The sequence below is a fragment of the Epinephelus lanceolatus genome, chromosome 1 (assembly GCF_041903045.1).
Source record: "Epinephelus lanceolatus isolate andai-2023 chromosome 1, ASM4190304v1, whole genome shotgun sequence".
In the NCBI taxonomy this organism is placed as follows: domain Eukaryota; kingdom Metazoa; phylum Chordata; class Actinopteri; order Perciformes; family Serranidae; genus Epinephelus; species Epinephelus lanceolatus.
Window position 1 is genome coordinate 50,039,355 of NC_135734.1, and position 24,734 is coordinate 50,064,088.

The 24,734-nt window shown below is 41.7% G+C and overlaps 1 protein-coding gene across 4 annotated transcripts; it reads right to left on the bottom strand.

Moving 5' to 3' along the window:
• Positions 1-582: 582 nt before the first annotated feature.
• LOC117256246 (protein SSUH2 homolog) lies at positions 583-23,100 on the bottom strand. Of its 4 annotated transcripts, none has more exons than XM_033625544.2 (12): positions 22,985-23,100; positions 11,894-11,989; positions 11,709-11,790; positions 11,449-11,578; positions 9,077-9,137; positions 8,506-8,630; positions 8,328-8,390; positions 7,386-7,495; positions 4,466-4,558; positions 4,236-4,341; positions 3,318-3,425; positions 583-1,507 (listed from the first exon to the last, which is right to left on the bottom strand). In XM_033625544.2, the coding sequence occupies exons 1-12, from the start codon at positions 23,007-23,009 to the stop codon at positions 1,373-1,375; spliced, it is 1,134 nt and encodes a 377-aa protein (XP_033481435.1). In that variant the 5' UTR covers positions 23,010-23,100; the 3' UTR covers positions 583-1,372. The 4 variants fall into 4 exon arrangements, with proteins under 4 accessions (XP_033481435.1, XP_033481437.1, XP_033481434.1 ...); XM_033625546.2 differs by lacking the exon at positions 7,386-7,495 and adding an exon at positions 7,557-7,636; XM_033625543.2 differs by having other exon boundaries at positions 11,709-11,793.
• Positions 23,101-24,734: the final 1,634 nt, after the last annotated feature.

Sequence of the window (24,734 nt, forward strand, 5' to 3'; positions counted from 1 at the left end):
AGGAAGTGCAGACGGCTGCAGTAAAGGGCTGGCAGAGCATCACCAGGGAAGAAACCCAGCATCTGATGATGCCTATGTGTCCAACACTTCAGGCAGTCATTGACTGTAAAGGATTTGCAACCAAGTATTAAAACTGACTGTTTAATTGATGATTATGTTAGTTTGTCCAAATACTTATGAGCCCTTAAAGTTGGGGGACTGTGTGAAGAAATGGTTGTCATTCCTACACGGTTCATACTACATTTTTGAAAAAAGCCTTAAATGAAAGCTGAGAGTCTGCACTTTAAGCAGGTATTCATTGTTTCATTTAAAACCCATTGTGGTGGTGTACAGAGCCAAAATGACGACAACTGTATCATTGTCCAAATAATTATGGACCTGACTGTATATATATGTATACCGTTTGCTTATTATTTGCTCAACAGAAGAAGCAGCAGAAATGCAGGCTGACCACAGTGAGCTCGCAAAGTAATGGAGGATCGACAAACAAGTAGCATGAACACAATAAGCCTCAAAGCTTTTCAGATTGTTTCAAATAAAGTTTCTACATGTTCCTCTCACAGAGACTCAGACACTGCAGGATGATAACATGATAAAACTTTATTTTGAGCTTCATCTGTGACACGTTTACTGAATACATTTGACAGGTTTGATTACGTTGTATAAAATAACAACAGACTTACACATTTCTTTTACATGTAAAAATAAAAGTAGCAAACTTCTTAAACAATTTCTACTGTCAGACAAAACACAGTGCTTTTAGAAAAGAGGAGTGAATATTTGCTGAGACACCAGCATCTGGATGGATTTTTATACAGACATTTTAATGCATAAACACATGAACTGAAAGCAATAAAACATCTGCCTCACACATACCAAGAAAAATATCTTCACTAAAATAGAAATATATATAATCTAAATATATCCACTTATGTATCATAACAGGCTGTAAAAATGACGCCCCGTATCAGAAGCTGCAGTTCTGTGATTTATTACTGTGACACAAAGTCTTTATCTTATCTCAGGAAACATACTGGCAGTGACCCGTGACAGTCTGGAGTTTGGTTTGTAGCTTTAAGAGTTTGTTTCCTGTCCTGAGGAGTATTGTATCTTATATGTAAAGGTTTAAGCACAACCATGAGGCTTAGCTTGGTCATTAAAGCACCATACGATCACACACTGAAGGCAAGTTGAACAATTAGTACGGACGATTAATGTGGTAACGCTAACAGTTAATAACACTACAATAGATTTTTGGTGAATACAAGTTGGTACATTGAATTAATTATTCAGCTTTTCCCACCTGCTGCCCTCTCCCACCTTCTATACAACCCAAGCTAAATATGATGATAACAGTATGTCTGCATGTTCCTTATAAAATAGTACACGCAGTGGGATATTTGGAAGCAAAGACTTTGTTCTCCACTCCATAGACGAAGAAGCTGTAGTCTTTCCCACTGTAGGTATAATAAGCATGAGTCAGAGGCACCAGCTCGATGGTCTGACGCTACAGAGAGGAAGAAACAAACAGTCATGAGATTAGTATCACTTTTATTTAGGGAGAGAAATGTAAAGGAAAAAAATCAGCATTGTTAAAAAATAACATCAGGTCTGCATGTCCTGTCTCAAACTGTCACAGTGTTTGTTCAGTCACTGTTATTGTCACATATATCTCAGCTTAATGTGATGTTACGAAAAAGTTTTCCTTCACTATGTGGCCGTTTTGTGTTTCTCTGTGGTCCCTTTGCATCTCTTTGCCATCCCTTTGCATCTATTAGTGATCATTTTGAATCTCTCTGGGGCTTTTCGCATCTCTCCGTGGTCCCTTTGCATCTCTTGGTGGTCTTTTTTATTTTCATCTCTCTGTGGTCTGTTTGCATCTCTTTGTTGTCCGTTTGTATCTCTTGGTGGTCTTTATGCATCTCTCTGGCATCCCTTTGCATCTCTTCACGGTCCTTTTGCATCTCTTTGTCTTTGTCTATCTCTGGGTGGTCTTTTTTTTATATCTCTGTGGTCTTTTTACATTTCTTGGTGGTCTTTTTGTGTCCCTTTGTTGTCCCTTTGCATCTCTTGGTTGTCTTTATGCATCTCTCTGTACTCTTTTTGCATCTCTTGATGGTCATTTTGGATCTCTCTTTCGTCCCTTTGCATCTATTGGTGGACATTATTATGCTCTGTAGTCTTTTTGCATCTCTCTTTAACACCTCATGGTGGTCTTTTTGCAACTCTTTGTGGTCTTTTTGCATCTCTTGGTGGTCCCTTTGGATCTTTCTTTCGTCCCTTTGCATCTCTTGGTGGACATTATTATGCTCTGTAGTCTTTTTGCATCTCTCTTTAACACCTCATGGTGGTCTTTTTGCAACTCTTTGTGGTCTTTTTGCATCTCTTGGTGGTCTTTTTGGATCTTTCTTTCGTCCCTTTGCATCTCTTGGTGGACATTATTATGCTCTTTGCAGTCTTTTTGCATCTCTTTGTTGTCCCTTTGTATCTCTTGGTGGTCTTTATGCATCTCTCTGGCATCCCTTTGCATCTCTTCATGGTCATTTTGCATCTCTTTGTCTTTGTCTATCTCTGGGTGGTCTTTTTTTTATCTCTCTGTGGTCTTCTTACATCTCTTGGTGGTCCCTTTGCATCTCTCTGTGGTCCTTTAACATCTCTTGGTGGTCTTTTTGCAACTCTCTGCGGTCCCTTCGTATCTCTTGGTGGTCTTTTTGCGTCCCTTTGTTGTCCCTTTGCATCTCTTGGTTGTCTTTATGCATCTCTCTGTGCTCTTTTTGCATCTCTTGGTGGTCTTTTTGGATCTTTCTTTCGTCCCTTTGCATCTCTTGGTGGTCTTCTGCATCTCTTGGTGGACATTATTATGCTCTTTGTAGTCTTTTTGCAACTCTCTGTGGTCCCTTGACATCTCCTGGTAGTCTTTTTCCAACTCTTTGTAGTCTTTTTGCATCTCTCTGTGGTCCCTTTGCATCTCTTCATAGCCATTTTGCATCTCTTTGTCGTCCCTTTGCATCTCTTCATGGTCATTTTGCATCTCTTTGTCGCCCCTTTGCCTCTATTAGTGATCATTTTGAATCTCCCAATGATCTTTTTGCATCTCTTGGTGGACAGTTTCCAGGTAAAGCCCAGGGCCTGTGCCCTGTAGCCCTGCTCAGTAATCCACCCATGCGTCCAGGTAGGATGACAAAAATACTTTACTTTGTTTGACACAATACAGGGGCACTGGCAGTCAGTAGGCAGGGTATAAAACTACATCTCTGCATCACCCAATTATTTACACAGTTGTTTTGAATGAACAAGTTGTACATGTTGGATTTTACCTGTTGCAGGATGCGGCTGGTGGAACTGAAGCGATTGAGGTGTTCGTTAATGGTTTTCTTAGAAATATCACAGATCTCCTGATCGGGGAACCCCTGGATGGGGTACACCTGGCAGGACAGAGAGGAGGAAACACAGACAATCAACTCATGGAGCACATAAGCTTATATTCTATCAAATGTATTCATCCACACATCTCCAAGAGAAATGGATGTTGTTGTTTTTTAAGCAACAATGTGTTTTTTCTCTCTGGAGTGGTTTGAGAAGCATCATCCCAACAGCCATTCAAATCAAACAAATCTGAGACTATCAACATGTTGTGAACTTATTATAATTCCCTTCTTTACACCTACTTTGCATTTTTATTACAAGGGTAATTGACAGTAATTTACGGCCGCTGTTGTTCTTCTTTGAGTTAGCTGCTAACTGCTATCAGTTACTTTTTAAATCTGCCAGCAGAGGGTTGCACACTTGACACATCATCAAAACGTCACACCTGTGCCGCCCATGATCCCGTCCTGCCGGTGTTCAAGTTAATATAGACATCCCTTTGGTGCTATTACTACCTCCGACGCTGCCTTTAAGGTGAGACAACTCTGTCCCCTCATTCTGCGACTGTACATTTTACACGGCATGGTGAGGCGGAATAATGGTGTGGAATTCATACCTTGAAGAGGCGGTGTAAAAAGGCCTAGAATGATGCTATGATAGCTTTGAGAGTGAACCAGAATATTAAAGTTACAGCCGGACAGATAAACGTGAGCTGAGACTCACTGTAAAGCTCCGTAAAACTGAGAGGAGCTGCAGATTCAGCTGATGACAACACATTGCCATGTTGTTTAAATATATTCATAATAAAAGCAAACATGATAGCCACTTTTACGTTCCTATTTAAAAGGCAATAAGTGTTTTGTTTTTACCAAAAGACTCTCATCGACGAAGAAAGGATCTCCTGTCACCTTCTCAAACTTCTTGTCAGGGAAGTCAGGCTGGCGGTCTGGAATGAAATCAGTTACGTCGTTCTTCCTACACACACACACACACACACACACACACAGACAACAGGAACAAATGAAGCAGAAGAGGAAATTTAGCCAGCTTTTGTGTGTAAATGTGTCAGCATGCGTGTGTGTGTCAAGCTTTGACGTACCATGTCACAGTGAGCTGGATGAAATGCAGCAGGTTTTGGCTGCCGTGACAAACAGAGCAGGTCTTGTAGCCGTGGCCGTGACAGGACAAACACCTGCAGGATTGACAAAGAGATAAAAGATGTGGTTCAAATATTCTGCAGCTTCTTCTCACGTCAACATCACAGTGAAACATGAAAAAACAAGTGGCAGAGTTTGTGCAAAAGAAACAAGCAGAGCTGTCATAGCTGAGACAGAAGTAAGTGTGAAAGTGAAATGGTAAGTCGCAAGAACAAAGTGTAGAAACATAAGGAATGCAGATGCTGATGAGACATTCACCATCAACATCAAAACACCATGTGAGGAGATCACTGACTGAATAAAGAGGTGGACGTAGTACCCGGGTCTGAGAAGTGAAGCCACTACAAAGTGCTTTAAACCTGCATTCTTTCAAATGGCCAGCAGGGGGCAACTCCACTGGTTGTAAAAGAGAAGTCTGATCGTTTAGAAATGATCCGACATCTCACTTGACTGGTCTCAATCACCGGTTTCAAGTCCTCTTCAAAACAGCATGTTGGTCATTTTGGTAATTATGATAGTGTTTAGAGTAAAATAGGCTATAAAGCATTTGTATGTTTTGAGGTTTGGCTCCCTTGTGACTGACAAGTCACTACCATGGCAACCTGTCAGTCAGGATAAAGGCGTAGTGATGCGTATCCTCCTCTGCTCCACCCTCTGTTCCAGATATGGTGGTCACTAGGGGTGGGCAATATGGCCCTGAAATAATACCATGATATTTCAGGGTTGTTGTTTTCCGACAACAATATTCTTGACAATTTGACAAATTAATCTCTTACTATATAATGACGAAAACTGTGTGTGTGTGTCTGTTCCACGTTTTTCTCCTCACTGACTTGGTCAATCCATGTGAAATTTGGCACAGTGGTAGAGGGTCATGGGAGGATGCCAATGAAGCAATATTACATCAATTGGCCAAAGGGGGGCGCTATAGCAACCTATTGAAATGTCAAACTTTGAATGGGCATATCTCATGCCCCGTATGTCGTAGAGACATGAAACTTTGCACAGAGATGCCTCTCCTCATGAGGAACACATTTGCCTCAAGAACCCATAACTTCTGCTTATATAGATTTTCCATTTCCATTTTGAATTTTTTGAAAAACACTTCAAATGGATCTCTTCCTAGGAAGTTTGAGCGATCTGCATGAAACTGGGTGAACATAATCTAGGGACCAATATCTAAAGTTCCCTCTTGGCAAAAGTTGGAAAACTTACTAAAACTGAGCTTCTATAAGGCAATGAATATTGCGGAGGGCGTGGCTCATCACATAAAGGTGTATAACATCTCAAGGGTTTCACCTATCACCACGCAACTTTGTAGGCATATGACCACACATAATCTGAGGGGACCCCTCCATTATTGACCCCATCAAACAAAATGGGGGCGCTAGAGAGCTCATTTCTTATCTAGGCCTAACCGCCATATGGATTTTTACTAAACTTGGTAGATATGTAGAACAGGACGCCTCAAGGTGACTGGAGAAATTTAACTCTAATTGGCAACTGGGTGGCGCTATAACAACAGAAAAATGCTTCAAAATGGCTAAAATGTGACCGATCGCTGTGGCTCCCCCTGTGGACCAATGTTGGTGTTGTTTTCTAATGTTTGGTATGACTAAGTCATGGTATGGTATGCTGTACATAATCAGGGAAACTGTCAGTGTGTCATTCTGTCAGTCAGTCATTCTGTCTGTCCCACGTTTTTCTACTCACTGACGTGGTCAATCTATGTGAAACTGCACATAGGCATTGAGGACTGGCATAGGTAGAAGGTGACAAAGCTACCAATGGGGATGGATAGATAAATAAATTCAAGAAAATAGAATTGCAAAAAAATGTCAAGCCGCGAGCGTCAGGTAGGTTTACGTTACCAAAGGTTTAAGACAAAATCACTAGACGACACTGAGTCCCGTGTGCGCACGGCGAGAGAGGAGAGGGAGAGACGCTGTGCTGCTGCCAGAGGAGCCGCTGAATGATTCCCTCTGAGCGGTGAGTCGCTAAAAGAGTCTGAGAAGTCCGGGGCTGTTCATAAAACATTCAGGACGCCACAGACATCAATATGTCAACAAGTGGAAATATTGTGAGAATCACATGATATTACAAATTAAACCAGTATTATCCTGAACAAGATGATATGGCACATCCCTTGTGGTCACTTCAGGCCAAGCCCCTCGGAACAGCACCAGGCTTGGAAGCACAGTTTTGTTGTGGAAAATCAACATAATTACAATGTCTAGATCCGTCACGTGATGCCATGGGGCCATAAAGACTTTTTCCCAATGACTTGGGAACGTGGATAGACTTTTGTGAGCATCCCAACCCCGGTGAAATACCACATGTCACTATTGGAATTTGATCCATTTGGTCCAATAACATTTCAAAAGTTGAGAAGAGCCACACAATTAAATTATTTCATCCCCATTCAAGTTAGCAGAGAGCTAAACTTTGCTCTTTGAGCCCCACCATGCAGAAGATCAGGGTAATTTTATACCCAAGAAGTTGAACCCTTTTGGCTTCATGAGCGGGGGTTCGCCTCCAAAAAGCCAAGATGGCGAATGTCAAAATGACGTCATGGTGGCTACATCCACTTCTTTTATACAGTCTATGGAGGGAAACATGATTCCTCGCATCAGTCATTCACATATCTTCCTCACATCTTGGCACAGAAGAGACAGGAGGATGGAGGAGATGCATTTATCAAACAGACCGTCAATAAATGCCTGGGTCACTGGCGAGGAATGTTCACATGTTTGCTGCACAGTGTGTAAGTTGTAAATCAGATCAAGACTCCACTCTACCCTACCAGCTCTCATCCCACGGCTAAGACTCTATTCGTCGGCGTTCTCGGGTCTCCTCTCTCACCTCTTACGGCCTCTCCCGCTACAAGATGTACAACGTGTCTTCCCGGAGGAGCGCTTGTGATTCCCGGGGTGCCTCCTGTACCCTGAGCCATGGCAGCTAAAGCAACGCTTCTGCAAGACGGAGAAGGAAATTCAGACAGAGAGACAGGAAAGAAAGCAAACAGAGTCCCACCTCCTGCGACCTCGGCCATGACAGGAGGAGCAGGGCTTGTTCCTGGAACGGCCATGACCGTGGCAGAACGTACAGCGCTTCTGTGAAAAGGGGATGAGGAGTTAAGTATGTAGTAAGTGTCTACCAGGAAGTGTGACCTAACAAAGGTGGCATTATTTCCACATTATCATAAAACCATGCTGTTTCTGCAGGCACAGTCTGTGACTACTGCCTAAAGCTACAGTGGGGTACAGTAGGTCTTGTCCTGTTATTACCATTTTTTTTAAAACTAAATCTACAAACTACACTGTAAAATGATCTACTACTGATAAAATATCATATGACACAAAGCTACGACTGTACACCAATGGTCACTGTAAAACTTTGTACATTTTTTGAAACACTGTCAGTGGGTTTTAGGGCTGAAACAATTAGTTGATTAGTCGTTGGTGGGTGCAGATTGTTTGTTTACGTTAATGGACTCCATTTCTAAGCTAACGTTAGCTAGCGCTGCACACTGTTGGCACTGTAGATGAGCTGAGGAGAGGCAAGGCACTCAAGAGTGCACCTAACGTGACGTCCTTTGGATTTTCCCAGTGAATTTGTCTTGAGTCCCTCACATAGAAATCACTCCACAGGCTGTTACAGGCAACCAAGAAAAGTCGGAGAAGGTCTCATTCTTTTAGTCACGTTACAACACATTCTTCATCAGTGATAAAAAATGATTAATACATGTAAAAAGATGCATATAGAACCTTTAAGTAAATCCCAATTATAAAGAAGAGATCTCACCTGGCCTCTTCCATGGCAGTTACCACAGCGAGTTCTTCCACAGCCGTTGCATTTGTGACACGGCTAAAACACACACACACACACACACACACACACACACACACAGAAACATTGCACATTGCTTTGATACAAAGAATAAAAAAATACAACAATCAGCAAATCAGGAAAAGAGCTGTACCTTCACAAAGGACGAGTGTGGCACGCGGACCTTCTCCACCCTGTCTGTGTATCTCTGAGGCATCGTCACAGGAATGTCCCAGGGTGGAGGGCTCATACCGTACTGAGGACCGTCAACCACCTGTCCTGTTTGACACCAAAAAAGTGGGACAACATATTCAGTGAAGAGTGGTACTGTTAACAGTGCTGATTAATCTAACTTTGGGTCTCTAACTGTGGGGCGCCCCCCCCCCGTGGAGGGCACAGAGACACTGCAGGTGGGTCATCAGTGATAAGGGGAAAAGTATGAAGTGGATTTAAGCTGAGTAGATATGATTTGTAAAGGTAGAGAGTCTGCTGATGCTGTCATGCAGACCTTTATTTCACTAAATTTCAACATAGATCATTTTTTATCAGTTGCTTCCCTGATTATTGTTAATGGCTTCTGAAGCAGGACATGACAGAAAAAGTTTGAGAACCACTGATCTAAACTAAAACAAATACTGTCTGGTGAGAATGACAGCTGATCTTGTCATCCATGAAAACAGCAAGTTTTGTAAGTAATTTGTTCGTTCAGAGTTCTCAAGTTTTACCATTGTAGGGTTCAAACTGCCAGGCGCTGGTTCTGGTCTCAGTGTACGTCTCCAGTCGATACTGCAGAAGGAAAATAATCAGAAAACACTGGATGAATGGGAGCATGTGTCATGATGCTATGCAGTGGTGAAAAGAAGAACTTAAACTCATTAAAAATCTTGTGTTTGCTGATCTCCCTGAGAGCTGAGGCGGACTCTGGAGAGGTGTGTTTTATTTCAGGATATAAAACACTGTACTCATTGTCTGTGGTTTGCATTTGAATGGCACCTAAAACATTTAAAAACATCAGTTATGCCTCGTGGCATCAAGCATCAAGGCTGGAGTACAAAGCCGATGCAGAAGTGCCAAAAACTACAGTTCCTCTAATGGTCACTTGAGGCTGACTCAAGAGCGAGTCAACTCTCATGGTGAAATGCCCAAATCTACAGGACAAATAAACATGTTTACAGCCTGGTGCAGAAACGGTTTTGGTTTCTAGAGATGATTTCCCTGTCAGTGACAACTGTACAGGGGGTCAATTCTTAGATAACTCATCTGTTTAAATGTTATTAAGGCTTATAGTTTTGCATAATTAAGGGTGCGGCTGCTTTGAGTGACAGGTAGGTGCCATCTGTTGACAAGATGCTTACCATGGTGACAATGTTGGTTAGGTAACCTGTTGTGAAGTATGTGTGTTTTTTGGTGTATGCTTAATTTCTTCTGGACCATTATTGTAAGGCAGCAATATTTGTGCAGCTCCTGAGTCCAAGAAAAATTTCCCTACAGGGACAATTAAGTATATCCTATTGTATTGTAACGTAACCATGGTGTAACCCTAGAATCAAAGAGAATGGGCGTAGCCGTAGCTGTCGCTATTCCAGCCTGTTTTCAGTTTATGAAAGTTAATTGTAATGTTTTGGTCGCCTAAAAAAGTCTTGCTCAGCTTTTGATTGTACGAAAAAACCCTCTGAGGAGTCGGATATTCTGTTTTTCCAGTAATTATTTGTTTTAATGCTTTTTAGCTTGTTTTTCACGGGCAAAAATTTGCATTAGCATTATCACCATTGACCATAGCTGTAAATGCACCATACTAACCCAGCTATCAGCTAGCGTGAGGGTTAGCTCCACCATCTCGTCCAAAAAGGGTTATTTCTGGCTCAAAATATCCGAGATGACGATGGCCAAAATACCAAGCTTTAAAACAGGAGTCCACAAACCAATGGATGATGTTACGGTGGCTGTCCATCAGTTCTCCAGGTCATGATTTGAATCAGAGGATAATGTACAAAGTGCTGAGTTCACAGGACAACACACTGTGGTGAGGTTTGTCATCACTACAGCTGGAGCTACAGAAAGACACATAACTCTGGCTCTAAAGGCCCCGACACACAGCGGCCCGGGTTCAACTCCAGCCTGTGGCCCTTTGCTGCATGTCACTCCCTCTCTCTCCCCCCTTCACGCTTGTCTGTCCTATACATTAAAGGCTAAAAAGCCCCCAAAAATATCTTAAAAAAAAAAAAAAAGTGTTCAAAGGCCCCCTCAAACAAAGAATCCCTAAAATGTGCATGTCAACATTTTGCAAAGCACTAGTTGATACATGCACACTTTAGCCCCGTTTCGACGTCAGTTCAGTTCAAATGAAAAGATATTTTGCTGCCTCTCACAGCAGCTGTTGAAAGTAGCTGAGAAAAGTAATTTACACTACATTCACTGGGCCGACTGCCAGCAACTTTTAAGGTGGAACGCTTACTTGTAATTTTACGTGAATCCATCAACACACCTTTAATTTCAATATGACAACTTTGACCATTCCATTAGTTTTTATTGTCTCTTTTGATGATGACACTTTTAGTAATGAGTGGATCTCCAAGTGCTTACAAATATATATTGATTACAACCAAATTATGTGAAGGTCATATATTCTAATCCTCACTTCCTGTGGGCTACAGCAACACTAAACCCCTGAGCTTGCCTGAGAAGGACTAAATGCACAAAGCTGCTATTTTTAAATATCCCATGGAGAGAGACTCTCACTGCAGCCTGTTCTATTTTGTTCTGAAAATGTGGGCGTGCAGCCTCGTTCTGTGGACGATAAACCAGGTGCAGACTTCCATCTGTGTCACCGCTGATGAGGAAATACAGCGAGTGCTGGACGGAGCAGTGAGTGACAACAACCCCGCCCACATTTAAGAGGACTGTCTGAACAGACCGAGGGTCTAGGTACCATGTCTGAAGGGATACTGTTGGCTCCAAAGGTACCATACCGAAAGTGTTTGGTGGAAACAAGGCTTAATAGGTACTAGAATGTGTTAACATATGTCACGTTGATCCAGGTTAGATATCACATAAGTAACATTTTTATCTATCCATTTTGAAAGATCTGTGCTCCTACCCTGTACACAGTGATGGGTTTGAGCTCTTTGAAGGTGAGGTTCCTGGCAGGTTTGGAGCTGTACCTCCATTTTGATTCCACAAATTTGAGCAGCGCGTCTCTGGCCACATCCTCCGATACTGTTGGAACCCTGGAGGAGCAAACACACACAGCTGTGTACATCTGTTACCCCATTATGCCTTCATATCTCTGTGTCACATATTGAGAGGCCTTTCTAATTAAGATAAATCACAGAATCATCAGGAGAGTATTTTATTTACCTGACATCGGGAACTAAAGTGTTCTTGTCGAGTTCAGGCTGGGGGGTGTAGGCAGGGGGAGGTGGATACAGTGGGTTGTCATCTACTGGACATGCACATTAACACAAAGAAAAAAGGCAGATGAAGGTTGGGGTGTGTTAAAGGAAAAAAAAACAAAAGAGAAGACGAGAGAACGGAAGACTGACCTCCTCCTTTGTGGCCCTGGTATCCATGTATGTCATCCAGCCAACCAGGAGGGGGAGCTGAAGGTCCCTCCTCTGGTATGTTTGGATCAAATGCACCTGAGAGGAAGAGATGAAGAAGCGGTGAGGAAGAGGCTTTGTGTCTTAGTAAAATCAAACGCACCTCAGCATAATAGGCCTACTAACATTTCTCTATCGCAGTTTTTGATGAGTGTTTTCTATTCTTTCCTTCACCAGGTGCGTTTCCATCCATGTGTGATCAACCTCAGGTTGATCTCAGACCTTCTTTCTGTCTTTTCAGTGTTTCACTTATTTCCTTTAACATGTTTTGTCATAATCACGTGCTACCAATGTAAATGATCTTTATTCTCCTCTGCAACATGTTTAAACGGGTGGACAGCATCTCTGTCGGGAAGGAAGGGCAGGAAGGCAGGAAACATTCTTTAGGAGAGGCTGTCAGGAAACTGGTTACAGAACAGACGAGATGCCTGGGACACAACAGGTTATACCAATGGTTCCAAACTGGTGGGTCATGGGCCCATTCTGAATGGACCATAAGTGACTTGTGAACATGTCAAGTTTGTAAAAAAAAAAATACACTTAATTTTGAAGCACAGTGAACTCCTGGCACAGAGCTTTCATTCTGAAGTGCTGTTTCCTGCTGTAGAGTGACTAATGGACAGCTACTTAACAGACACAGCAAACTAGCTCAACGACATGGCCAAACTCAAGTGCAACATGGAATATATTAAACTGTGTGGACCATCAGTACACATCAGAACACTAATTTACAAACTACAAGCCGCTCTGATTTATTACTCTCTTGTAACGTAAGAGAAACACATCATGATCTTCTCTGGATCACGTGGGTAGATTAACCTATAGAGTACATTAACATGGTTCTACAACCAGTCAGTCCACAGTAGTCCAGTTATCTTTGCCATTATGCTCCTGTTACAGACCAGACAGTCATAAACAATCAACATATTAAACACACCATGTGTTCTGATACCCATACTACCATACTATAGAGTAAAAAGATCAAATCTGAATGAAAGTCACATTTTAGAGAGGTTTCTATGAGTGTGTTTTTGCAAGATAAAGTGACTGTGACATTATTGAACAAAAGTGCACTGAGTTGTCGACCTGCTCTGAGCAGGTGGGAGGCGGACCATACTCATTCCTGCCAACAAAATTCACTGGATGGGCATCACCACACCTTCTACCACACCTCTCACAGCGAGTCAAGACACCAAACCAGTGCAGTTGAGGGAATGACCTCAGTGCCTTCTAGGAATATTCCAGTTTGTAGATGTGACAATGCGCCAACGAGAAAATAGTCTCGACAGCTGTGAGAGCAGGTGGTATATAATAGATCACTTTCAGTTCTTCCACTCTCTGACAGCGCAGCAGCAGACCACCCCACCCATAGTATTGTCCAAACAACTGTAATACCAACAATGCAAATACTATTTCCACCTACACCCTGTGGTGTGAGTTCACCTTTGTTTCTTTAAGGTTGCTCTACAAAGGATCCATGTGACTTCTGTAAACAGAGCCTGCCTCAAAAGGCTCAACAGATGAACAGATCCCTCATGTGTTTGTCTTCACTCTGGAACACACTACTGCTGCACACCACTTAAACAAAACTACTGATAACTGACAATGAGCCAGCATGGATTGCAAAAAAACCAAAGGCCCTGATCACACAGAAAGCGTTTCAGCAGCTGGAGGCGGCTTTCTGTTATCGTTTTTAATGAGAATGAAGCTATTTGCTCGCTGTTTGTGAGTTGCTATACACCATGCGTTTCTGCATTCTAGGCGCCTGGTGTTTGTGCCTGAGTGCTCTGAACTCCTCCAGCTAAATTAACTTCAACTCAGAGTGGAAATGTGGCCCACATCTTCGTGTTCTTCCCATTGTCCAACTGGATGATTTGAGAGGCGGGCCTTCTGTGGTGGTCATGACAACAAGTTTACAGTTTGTAAATTATGCGGGAGAAACTGGTAGTGCTCAGTCGCTCGGCAGGACCAACAGACTTCCCATGGTTAGTATTCATTTTTTGTTATGCTAGGCCTGATGATAGACAGCAGGTTGTCAAACTGGCCCTGAGTCATCCTTAAATATGCCTGAAAACGTCCATGATGGAGGAGAAGCTCCTGGACCAACTGGTGGTACTCCCCATGATCTCATGTACCCACACAGATCTCTTGTTTCCCTGTGTTTCACAGGTTGCAAAATGCTTTCTTTGTGACTGGGGCATTAAAGTGCCACTGATGAAGTTATGACAGCCACTCAGCTGGCATGTTATGTCTCCATGACAACTGAGCAAACTCCATCAGCCCATGAGATACGTTTAAAAGTACCTGAAAAATTAAATTAGTGGACCTTCAGATGGGATTGTTTTGTTAAAATAAAAAACTATAAATAAAAAACTATAGATGAAACACACATACACGACAGAGACCATGTCACCATTTCATACTGGTACTGCAGTGAACTGACTGGATGTTCTTCCAACATATTCATATCGCAGATGGAGTTCAGTCTGTGTGGTGAAAGGTGAAATGTGAGCCTCTCCAGTAAAACTGTCAGCACATGTTATAAACACAGGGCCGGACCACTCCTATAAATTCTTAACAATGTTGTTGTGCAAACAGCCACAAACTGTGAATGTGTAACTTTCCACTGACATAAGCTAGAAATCACGTACTTAAACTATTTTCCCTGTCAGACAGATTTTACTGCGTTAAATGGCAACTTTTTATTCAAAGTGATAAAAGTCAAAATTCAGTTTTAATATCAATCATTTCATCTCAGTCTTGGAAAGAAAACCCTTAATCACATTTCCCAAAATTTGATATAAGCCCTTAAATTAAAAATTATGCTCTCTAAATAGTAAATCGTGTTCTTAAAGTCGCAGTCAGCGATTCTAATCCATTACAGTTTTTGTCAAATGCAGCAAATATCTACTCACAGTCGAATAATTCCAATACTGGTACCCTTAAAATGAAACCGATAACAACAGTGTACTTCATTTGATACCCATAATGTGAATGAAGTGGTGTGTAGTATAGCCATCACTTTTTAAACTGCAAACTCTGTCCATACACCAGCATCAACTCCACCACACCACAGACTGGATGGGCTGTAGCTGCTGCTGCGGGAGTGTGAAGGTGTCAATTCCCAATACTCAGCCCTAATGCTGGTGCGCGGGACAGGGGAAAGGCCATGGCTGTATAAAGAGAGGGGCAGTGGGAGCTAGAGGGACAGTGACATGGAGCGTCTGAAGGAGCACTGACAGGACGGCTGTATTTGTTTGGGTGCTGAGTTCAAATATCAAAAATCTTCCTCCAGAATCGCAGACTCCACCTTTAAAGGGAACGTTTGACATTTTGGGGAAATATGCTCGTTAGTTGAGTTAGTTGAGAGGATGAATTGTCACCTCTGTACCATAAGTTTGAAATGACCACCAGCAGTTGGCAACTTAGCTTAGCATAAGGACAGGAAACAGGTAGAAACAGCCAACCTGGTTCTGTCCACAGATCAAAAAAATATTTCTGAGCACCTCTAAAGCTCAAAGTTTAACACACCATATATTCTTTACTTAATCTGTACAAAAATTACATGTAAAACCGCTGTTATACCGCAGGCTGTGTGCCAACTATTTCTTGGCCAAGATCAATTGCAAGGCAGCCAGCAGAGACTAAAAATAGTTACTTGGAAGCATAATAAGTGTATGTCCGAAAATGTCCCAAACTACTTCTTTAAATAACTTAATCTGCCCAAATTTCCTGTAATTAGCAGCTGCATATTTATGTGAACATTCCCAGCGTACTAATGTGACGTTTTGACATAACCCACACACACATACACTTAATTATCAGCCTCAATTCACATTTGTATAGTTGGTTAGAGCCCAACTGATACTGGAGTTTTGGGCTGATTTTTATTTTTGTTTTTAAGATTTATTTATTTTTGGTCATTTTTTGCCTTTAATCGACAGGACAGTGAAGCGTGAAGGGGGGAGAGAGAGAGAGAGGGAGAGACTTGCAGCAAAGGGCCGCAGGCTGGACTCGAACCCGGGCCTCTGCGGCAACAGCCTTGTACATGGAGCGCCTGCTCTACTGCTGATTCTAAAACCGATATTAGGGAGTAAAAATTCCAATACTGATATATTGGTCGATACTGTATATACTTTATACAAAAACACAAGTGTTTTTGCAATCAATCACTTGTGACCGAGATGTATAATGGGGGCAGGAAATTTTACAGTTTAACAATAAACTGTACTGTCAAAAATGACATCAGTGCACTGAAACAGTTAACTTCAGTGGCGATTTAATAATAGAGCTCGTAAGTCACGCCCCTTCCGGTAGACCCCCGTCAGACCCATCACACTTTCCCTCCACTTCTCATAATACTCACCGAAACCTTGTAACGCTGCTCTCACCTACTGGCGTGGACAACGCCGACCATCTCCCCACTGGCGTAGCTGAAACTTTCCAACTGTCCAGACTTGTAGTGGTTTTCGCCACGCTTAAGGCTTTTGTCCTCTCCTTGGAAGAGGGCGGTGAAATGTACCAGAGACACAGCCATGTTCCGAGTGCAAGTGGTGACGTATATCATACGCGTCGAGAGCAGCGCTCTCACACAAAACCTAATAGTATCAAACTTCTTCCCGCTAAATTGTAGCCTTCTTTGCACGAAAAAATATATTAAAAATTCACAAACAATATGTGAAATATATGGCACAATTCAAACGGGACCAGAAAATAATTTTCATCTAGCCACTGAAATACATTATGAGAAAACGATTTTTAAGGTCCCATGTACCGTAAACGGAAACATGCAACTTACGAGCTCTATTATAAATAATCCCAAGTATCTTTTTCTGTATTACATTCTGTAAAAAAAAAAAAAAAAAGAAAAGTTTTCACATCAGTGCATACTCTACAGCATATACGCTGATACTGATACATCTGTGATTGGCCAATATCGGCTCTAGAGCTGATAACTCCTGCAGCAGCAGCACTCTTGATTTTTTTCTAAGATTATTTTTTGGGCTTTTTGCCTTTAATGCACAGGATAGTGTGAAATGGGGAGACAGAGAAAGTGGGGGGATGACATGCAGCAGAGGGTTGCAAGCGTGAGTCAAACTCGCGACCGCTGCACCGGGAATCGCCTCTATACATGGGGTGCCGGCACTGTCCACTAAGCTACCAACGCCCCAGCAGTCTGATTTTAATAAAATGGGAATACATACATCACTGTATTTATTTGTAAGTGTATTTCACTGGTGTGTAACTGTAATATTAAACTTCAGTCAAGTTTTGACTCACTGCAGCTGGTCTGCAGCATCAGCAAAATTAATCTACGAAAAATACCAAAGAATAAAATGTTTTCACACAACAGTGTAATATTACAAAAATATACACAATAGCGCCCTGATTGAGACACTTCCGAGGCACCGTGTGGCTGTTTGGCGTGTGCGTCATGTTTTGGCCCAACAACGTCTACTCCTCAGAGTGTTTTTCATTAGCCCTGTTTTCTTCAAGCTCTGGCTGCCTGGCAGATAAAAATACAACAGAGTCAGTGTGCTTAAGTCACGCTTTGCACAATACCTCTGGCTGAGGGATAAAAATATCAGCGAGAAGGTGTTTCCCTGAAAAGATCTAGGTTGAGATGGACGGAGTGTGAGAACAACATGAGGAGGAGGGAGGGAGACAGAGACTCATTAGGAGAGAGACAAGTGAAGAAAGAGAAAGCAGGAGGGAGCGGGGGGAGGGCGAGGAGAAGGAATGTGAGTTAAAAAAAAGGGGGGAGAACAAAGCCGGCCTGATTACTGAGGCTTGGACTGGACAATGCATCTAAAATACTCCTGAAGAACTCTGCACAGCACTAAGAACATTGTTTATCAGTAAATTGAACCTGACCAGTGATCGGACTGTTGAACTGAGCAGACACAAACACAATCTGACATGTTTTTAGTTTTAAGATCCAGAATAAAATCCGTGGAATTCTGCAGAATGTTTTTCTTTGCTTGCCATGTGATAGACAATATTTATTAATATCTGCAGAGATGTCATCGAATTCTGCCGGTGCACATTCTGTGGATTATGAGACAATAGCCCCTTTTCCACCGACATTTCCAGGAACTTTTATTACCAGGAATTTATTTACCTGGGAAAATAATTCCTGGTAATCTGTGTGGTTTGCGTTTCCACCACACCTCAAAGTTCTGGAAAATGTATTCAAATTAGTGTGATGATGTAGCTGAATCGGCGTGTGTCCTGTATTTGGCTCCGCCAGCTTGGCTCGTTACATGAGGCCCGTTTCCGGCCATTGGTGCATATCTCCACCGCAGGAACCACCCCCGAAGGACAAAGTTCCAGAACTTTTACAGGGACTAAACAAGTCCCTGCCTCGGAGTAGGTACTCAGAACGGCCCCGAAAAACTCCTGACTGGGGCTTGGGGTTTACGTGGTGCTGATTGGATATACTCAAGGCGGGATGTGACGTCAACAGAAAGCGACAAAATAGCCGGCATTTTTAAAACTCAGCAGACTTCTTCTCCTCTCGTTCACCGCCATGTAAACAAAGAGACACGCCAGAAACCCAGCAACCACCTCAGCTCCTTCCATGTTGATAATTGTCTTTCTTATGTCTGCTTTCTTCTTCTTCTTCTTCTTCTGCTGCTTCGTACTTCTGCTTCTTCTTCTTTGTTGTTGTTCTTCTTCTTTGTTTGTTTCTTTGCCACGTCGCCCCGGTCAAAATGGTCACACAACGATTACGTCACATCCAGAGCCCAGTAACTTTACAGGAACCTTCCTCCTACTCCGCCCTCTCAGTGGAGACACGGCGGTGGAGAGGGCCGAGCGAGAGGACGTTCCTGGAAAGTTCCTGTCCCCCACATAGTACCAGGAACTTCTTCAGTGGAAACGGGCCGATGCTGGTGTAAAAGTCCACCTGGCAGGATGGGTCGTCAACGTGCATCTTTTTTTGTAGTTTTGTTTCTGTTTGGAGTCAATTTGTGTCAGTTTTTATTATTGTTTTACGTCTCTCTGTGACATTTTGCAGGTGAAGGCCACGGGGGGCCGACACTTTAGGCCTCTGGGCCTGTGTCTGACGTGCCCATCCATCCAGTCCTACAACAGCCCAGTCACCAGAAGAGAATGTTGGCATTGCACTACAAATACATAACATTTGCATGTTTCATATGCATCATATCAGTGTCTCTAAAGTGACGTAGTATATGAGCTGACTTTGTCACAGGGAGGTGGAGGGGATGGTGGATGGTGTGACACCAACACGCCTGTCAAACAGCAGACCACTGTTTGAGACCAACACACAAAAAAATCTGTTATTTTTAGCGAGGCATTGGTGTGTTTCCAGCAGCTTTTTAGGCATCACGCGTGGGTGTTTTTTAAGGACCTGTTGCTGTTTTTCCAGCGAGGATAGCAGTCCCTTTTACACACCCTTGATGAGGCAGTGTGAAATTGTCTATAGAGCGCCGCATGAATGAGTCCTAAAAACTGGAAATAAGTTAGCATTTTCACACTCCTGATTCCCATGTCTCAAAGTCATTGATTTTTGAATGGGTTTTTGGTTGGATGCCTGAAATAAGGTCTGTGGTTAACACACGCTAAAGAGACTTTCATGTTTTGTTCTGCAACATAAAATACATCAAGTAGCCTAATACTCGACTCGTGAAATTTGGAGCCTTCATGGGTCTTAAAAAGTCAATTAAGTAGCTAAATGAGACTACAGAACATCATCGCATCAGCTTTATAGCCTCATTGTTGCAGGGATCTTAAATCATGTGACCTCAGTGTAGTTTGTTTATAGCTTAAAGTTAGCTTTTTACTTCTGGTGACCGCATTTCGGTTTCAAAAATCATAAAACAAGACGATCTCGCTGAACATAACGTGCAAGTAACAAACTGTTGTTTGCCGCAGAGATTATTCTGAAATTAAAATTAGGACAAGCAGCAGGACTAGATAGAGTCTTAAATGAGTACATTAAAAGCACTATATGTATATTCACACCCCTATATGCCAAACTGTTCAACAAGATTTCAGACTCAGGTGTTATCCCTGTACACTAGGTGCTTAGTTTAATAATAATCCTATAATTCTATCCTGAGGGAAATTCAAGCAGAATGTAGAAGGAGCTACTACACTATCGATCACATCTTCTTACTGAAACTAATTTGTTTTATTTTAAAAAGAAAAGATGTTCTTTCATCATCTACAGACCCTTTTACTGTTCGTAAACAGTATGACTGTTTTTTGGTGGGCGGGGCTTAGCTGGAGGCTAACAAGTTGTGTTGTCTTGTTTTAGACAGTGGAGGAAGATGATGTGAGTGGTGCGTTCAGAAACACTCATTGTGAGTGTGGGAGCGCACTCTGACACAAACTGGAGCGTTGATAAATTGGGAGCGCTGTCTGAATGTAGCGTTGGGTTATCCAGAGCAGCGCACTCTCAGAGTGGCAGAGCGCACTCTGGACACTCTGTCTGTGGAGACGGAGCAGCAGAGCGCCGAGCGGAGTGAATGTGTGATTAACTTAACCGTTGGTTCATTCATGTAGAAATATAACGCTGCGTTTCTTCCACCAACAGGGCTCTCATTTTAGTGTAGAGCGTCAGACTGAATTTACCAACGCACCATGTCAGGTCACTCACTCTCCGGGACCGCCAGTGTTACTTGAATAAGTAAACACTGACCAACGGGACCAGACTGGCCGACCCGTATGCTCTCACTCAGTGGATGGATGATGTCACAGGAAGCCAATCTTACAAAGGAGGACCACACTTGTTTGTTTTGCTATGGAAGCTAACGTTAGCTAATGTGCTAAAAAGTTAGCGTTCCAGAGAAATCCAATATTCCTCTTAATCCCTCCCCAGTTTCTGATGAGGTGGACATGATAACCCTTAATACACATAACCTTATTCATCCCTACAACAGGAAATACTTTTTCCCTAACCTGATATGAAGTGTGCGCTGCACATGTGAGCATTTTTGATGATGGCCTCCGTCCAGTCCTTTGGTCTTATCACATTTAACCATAGTTGTCTTTGTTTTTGTTGACGGGCAGTGGCGGCTGGTTTTGAGCCATGACTCCTTCTATTCTGGCTCCCAATAACACAACAAGACAAACACATTTTAACACTCCTATGGAGCCTACAGCCCTGTGGGGGAGAGGCAGCTGCACCTCCAGTTCAGTTAACATCATTGAAACGGCGGCCCTAGAAATGTCTATAGTATAGCATTTGATACAATCTGGAGGGATGCACTCTGGTACAAACTGTTTTAAGCAGGTATGAATGCCTAATTTTCAGATGTAGTAAAGAAGTGCAAAAATATCAAATCATGCATGTGTTGATGTACTACATCTGAGTTTAGCATCTCTTGCAGGAGTTCGACAGGGTGAAAACCTATCGCCATTGTTGTTTCCTCTGTTTATCAGTGACCTAGAGGATTACCTACTACAGAATGGTTGCAAGCCCAAAGATAGATAGTTATATCCAGCTTCTGGTACTAATGTATGCAGATGATACAATTATTATGTCTACAACAAAAGAAGGTTTACAGAAAGCAGTAGATCATGTGTGTGATTTCTGTGAGAAATAGAAGTTAAATGTTAATAATGATAAAACTTAAGCCACAGTTTTTTGAGCAGAAAAGCTGACAACCTTCCCATGTAATCCATCTTCCGTCTTTGTTTTGTTTTCTCACAGTAAATGGTTGTTAAATCCTGTCTGTAGCTCTGGTTGAGGGTGAGAGGCTGTCAGCAGATGAACAGAGATCTGTGTGGGTACATGAGACCCTAAAAAAGAGGCTGGATCATGGGGAGTACCACCAGTTGGTCCAGGAGCTTCTCCTCCATCATGGACGTTTACAGGTAGTCTGGGGCCGTTTAGTGGCCATTTTGGTAAGGAGCCGGAACTAGGGCTCTCTCAGGATCCGGAATTCGATGGATGCGCCTTTCCGTCAAAATAAAAGCACCAAGCTAATAAAAATGCGGTGAAACTTTTTAATTTAAAGAATATAATTTACAAGAAAAGCCCCAAGCCATTAAGTTAATTTTTTTCTTTTATTGTAAATTGATGGTGAAAATTAAAAAGAAATTAAAGTTTTACTTTGGTGAATTTGGTGAATTCCGGATCCGCTCTCTAGACCGGAACCAGAATCCAGACAAAATTCAGAGTGAATGGAAACCAGGCTCTTCCCCGTTCCCCGTACGTGAAGAGCCTGGTGACGCGAGGCTAGTTTCCAGGCAATTTTTAGGATGACTCAGGGCAGTTTGACAACCTGACAACCCGTCTAGGAAAGCCCAATCAGTCTTTTTTCAGCATTGGCAGTATAAAAACAAAATCGGGGAGTGCAGCAAAATGCCGCCTACCTACTTTTGTTTATACAGAATGTGCCTTTTTCGGGGCAATGGGGGGCGTGAGCAAGAAACAATTGTGTATCTGGCTTCTGGCTTTGACAGAGTAGCTAATGTTAACATACTGACTGAACTTTCTGAGACCATGGAAATAATATGTATAAATTCTGACTTTGTTCCCCTTTAATAACACGGCTAACTTACAGCTAACGTTAGTGAACCACAGCACGTCTTCAGGCTGACTGAGTAAAGGAATATATCTGAGGAATAACAGTGAAGTTCTTGTGCTTTGTACATCATCCACAATAAATAAAAGCTATGATCATATTATTATTTTTAAATCCAGTCTTGTTATCTTACCGGTGTTCACCTGTTAAACCAGTTAACCACAGAGTCTGGACACAACTGCGGTCCAAACAGTGAGACTACAAGTTGAGATCACCTGAGACAAACTGTCTTTAACCACAGTTTACACACTGACACGGTTAGAAACATGACGGCAGCTTGTACAGGACAAACTAGGTGGACTTTCTAACCCGGTTTAACCCTGTACCCTGTTAAATACCCGCTTATTAACCCCCCAGCACGGAGTGTACGGAGGGGCTCTACCAACTTCTGTCCCGCTGTGAACATTTAAAAAAAGCAGATCAACTTTCAGCGCCACATAAAACTTTATATATTATTATAAAGCATGTTTTTACTCACCGAGGTCTTCGTCTTGGTCGCTCATTTCTCCGCCGCTTTTTATCGATTGATGTGAATGAAGCTCAGAAACCTAAAGGTGACAACAACCCGGACCGTGACAGCGCGAGACAGGCGCCACTTCCGGTGGAGGTTTTTAAAATAAAAGCCCAAAGGATAGGTTTCCATTTTTTTAATTGTTTTCAAAATTCAAAAAAAAAAAAAAATTAAATTGTAAGTGAACAACAACTGAAAGAGCATTCATTGGCATAAAGAAAACGACTCTAACATTTATTAGCATTATTTTATAATTATTATTATTATAAATATAATATTATTAAAATCACAAACAGAGAAACAAAAATAATAATATAAATATATGAATTAATTAATTAATTAATAAAATTAATTAATAATAATAATAAAAACAATAAACTTTATTTATATAGCGCCTTTCAAAACACAGTTACAAAGTGCTGCACAATAAAACTAAACACACTAAAACGCAAGAAGAGTAAAACACATATCATGTCATAAAATGTCATCTAGTAAGAGATAAAATAAGGAAGGCCAAAGCTAAAATCAAGATAATACAGGGGCTATAAAATCAATGAGATAGCAAAAAAATAGACAGCTCAGATAAAGTCAGGATATGCTTTCCAATAAAAGTATGTTTTTAGGAGAGAGTTAAACGAAAATAAAGGAGAAAATATAACACATAAAATATGAAGTAGGTGATGTAAAGTAGTTGCATAAATAGGCAGAATATAACAGGAGTGTGTTGCAGTAAAATGTGTATGCGTAACAAGAGTCAGGGGCGTCTCCAGGATTTGAGGACACTGGGTTTAGCCTCTGGAGAAAATATATTCCCACTGGATTAGATATTTTATTCACTCTGGCATCTTATTTAACCTTAAAAACTGTTTTTTAAATTTTATTTTCCAGATCAATTATGAACTGTGATGTTAAAAATGTTAATAGTTGTTAGTTATTGAATTGAAACATAATCATTCCCAGCTGCTATCATGAACATTTTGAAAATTCTAAGTATTTCCGTTTCAACAGTCTCATGTCCTGAGGGACGGAGCTGTCCCAGAGGCTTGTGGTGTCAGACCAGATGCTGAGGTTCTGTTTGCCAGACGGCAGCAGGCAGAACGCTTTGTGTGGTGGGTGATATTGATATAAGACAACATTCACATACATATTACCCAGCAATCATCATTACATATCTGTAGATGACAACAAATACAAATTAGGAATGCATTAGTTTACTCAATAATTTTTATAGTTAAAGTACAGTTTATCATCGTTTATGTAGAATAAGCAGATAACTTTGTTTTAGGTTGATACTGTTTTACAAAAACAGAAAACCATGATGGAGATGAGGTTTGCCTTTTTGAGGACACCAGCAGTCCTGAGCAAGAATATATTCCAAACTTTATCTGAATCTGATATGAAGCTTAACAAATCAGTCAGAGACAAGTGAAGTGGATATATTTCAAATTTTATAGTCTTTCCGTAATATAATCCCCGTCTTTGTGTTTCCACAGACAGTGTTTCCCTCCAGCTGCAGTTAAGGAAAAGCGGCTTAACACAAATATGAATTAAGAATTTTGTTCTAATAAAACCCTAAATTTGGAAAACATCCGTCTGACGCCTCAGAATAATCATTAAAGTGTATTTTTTGCACAAAACAAGGATTGTGTATTTTGACTCCATCACTGACATTAAAATTGTTTTATGAAGGGTCTTTAAACAGTCAGTATGAACGCAG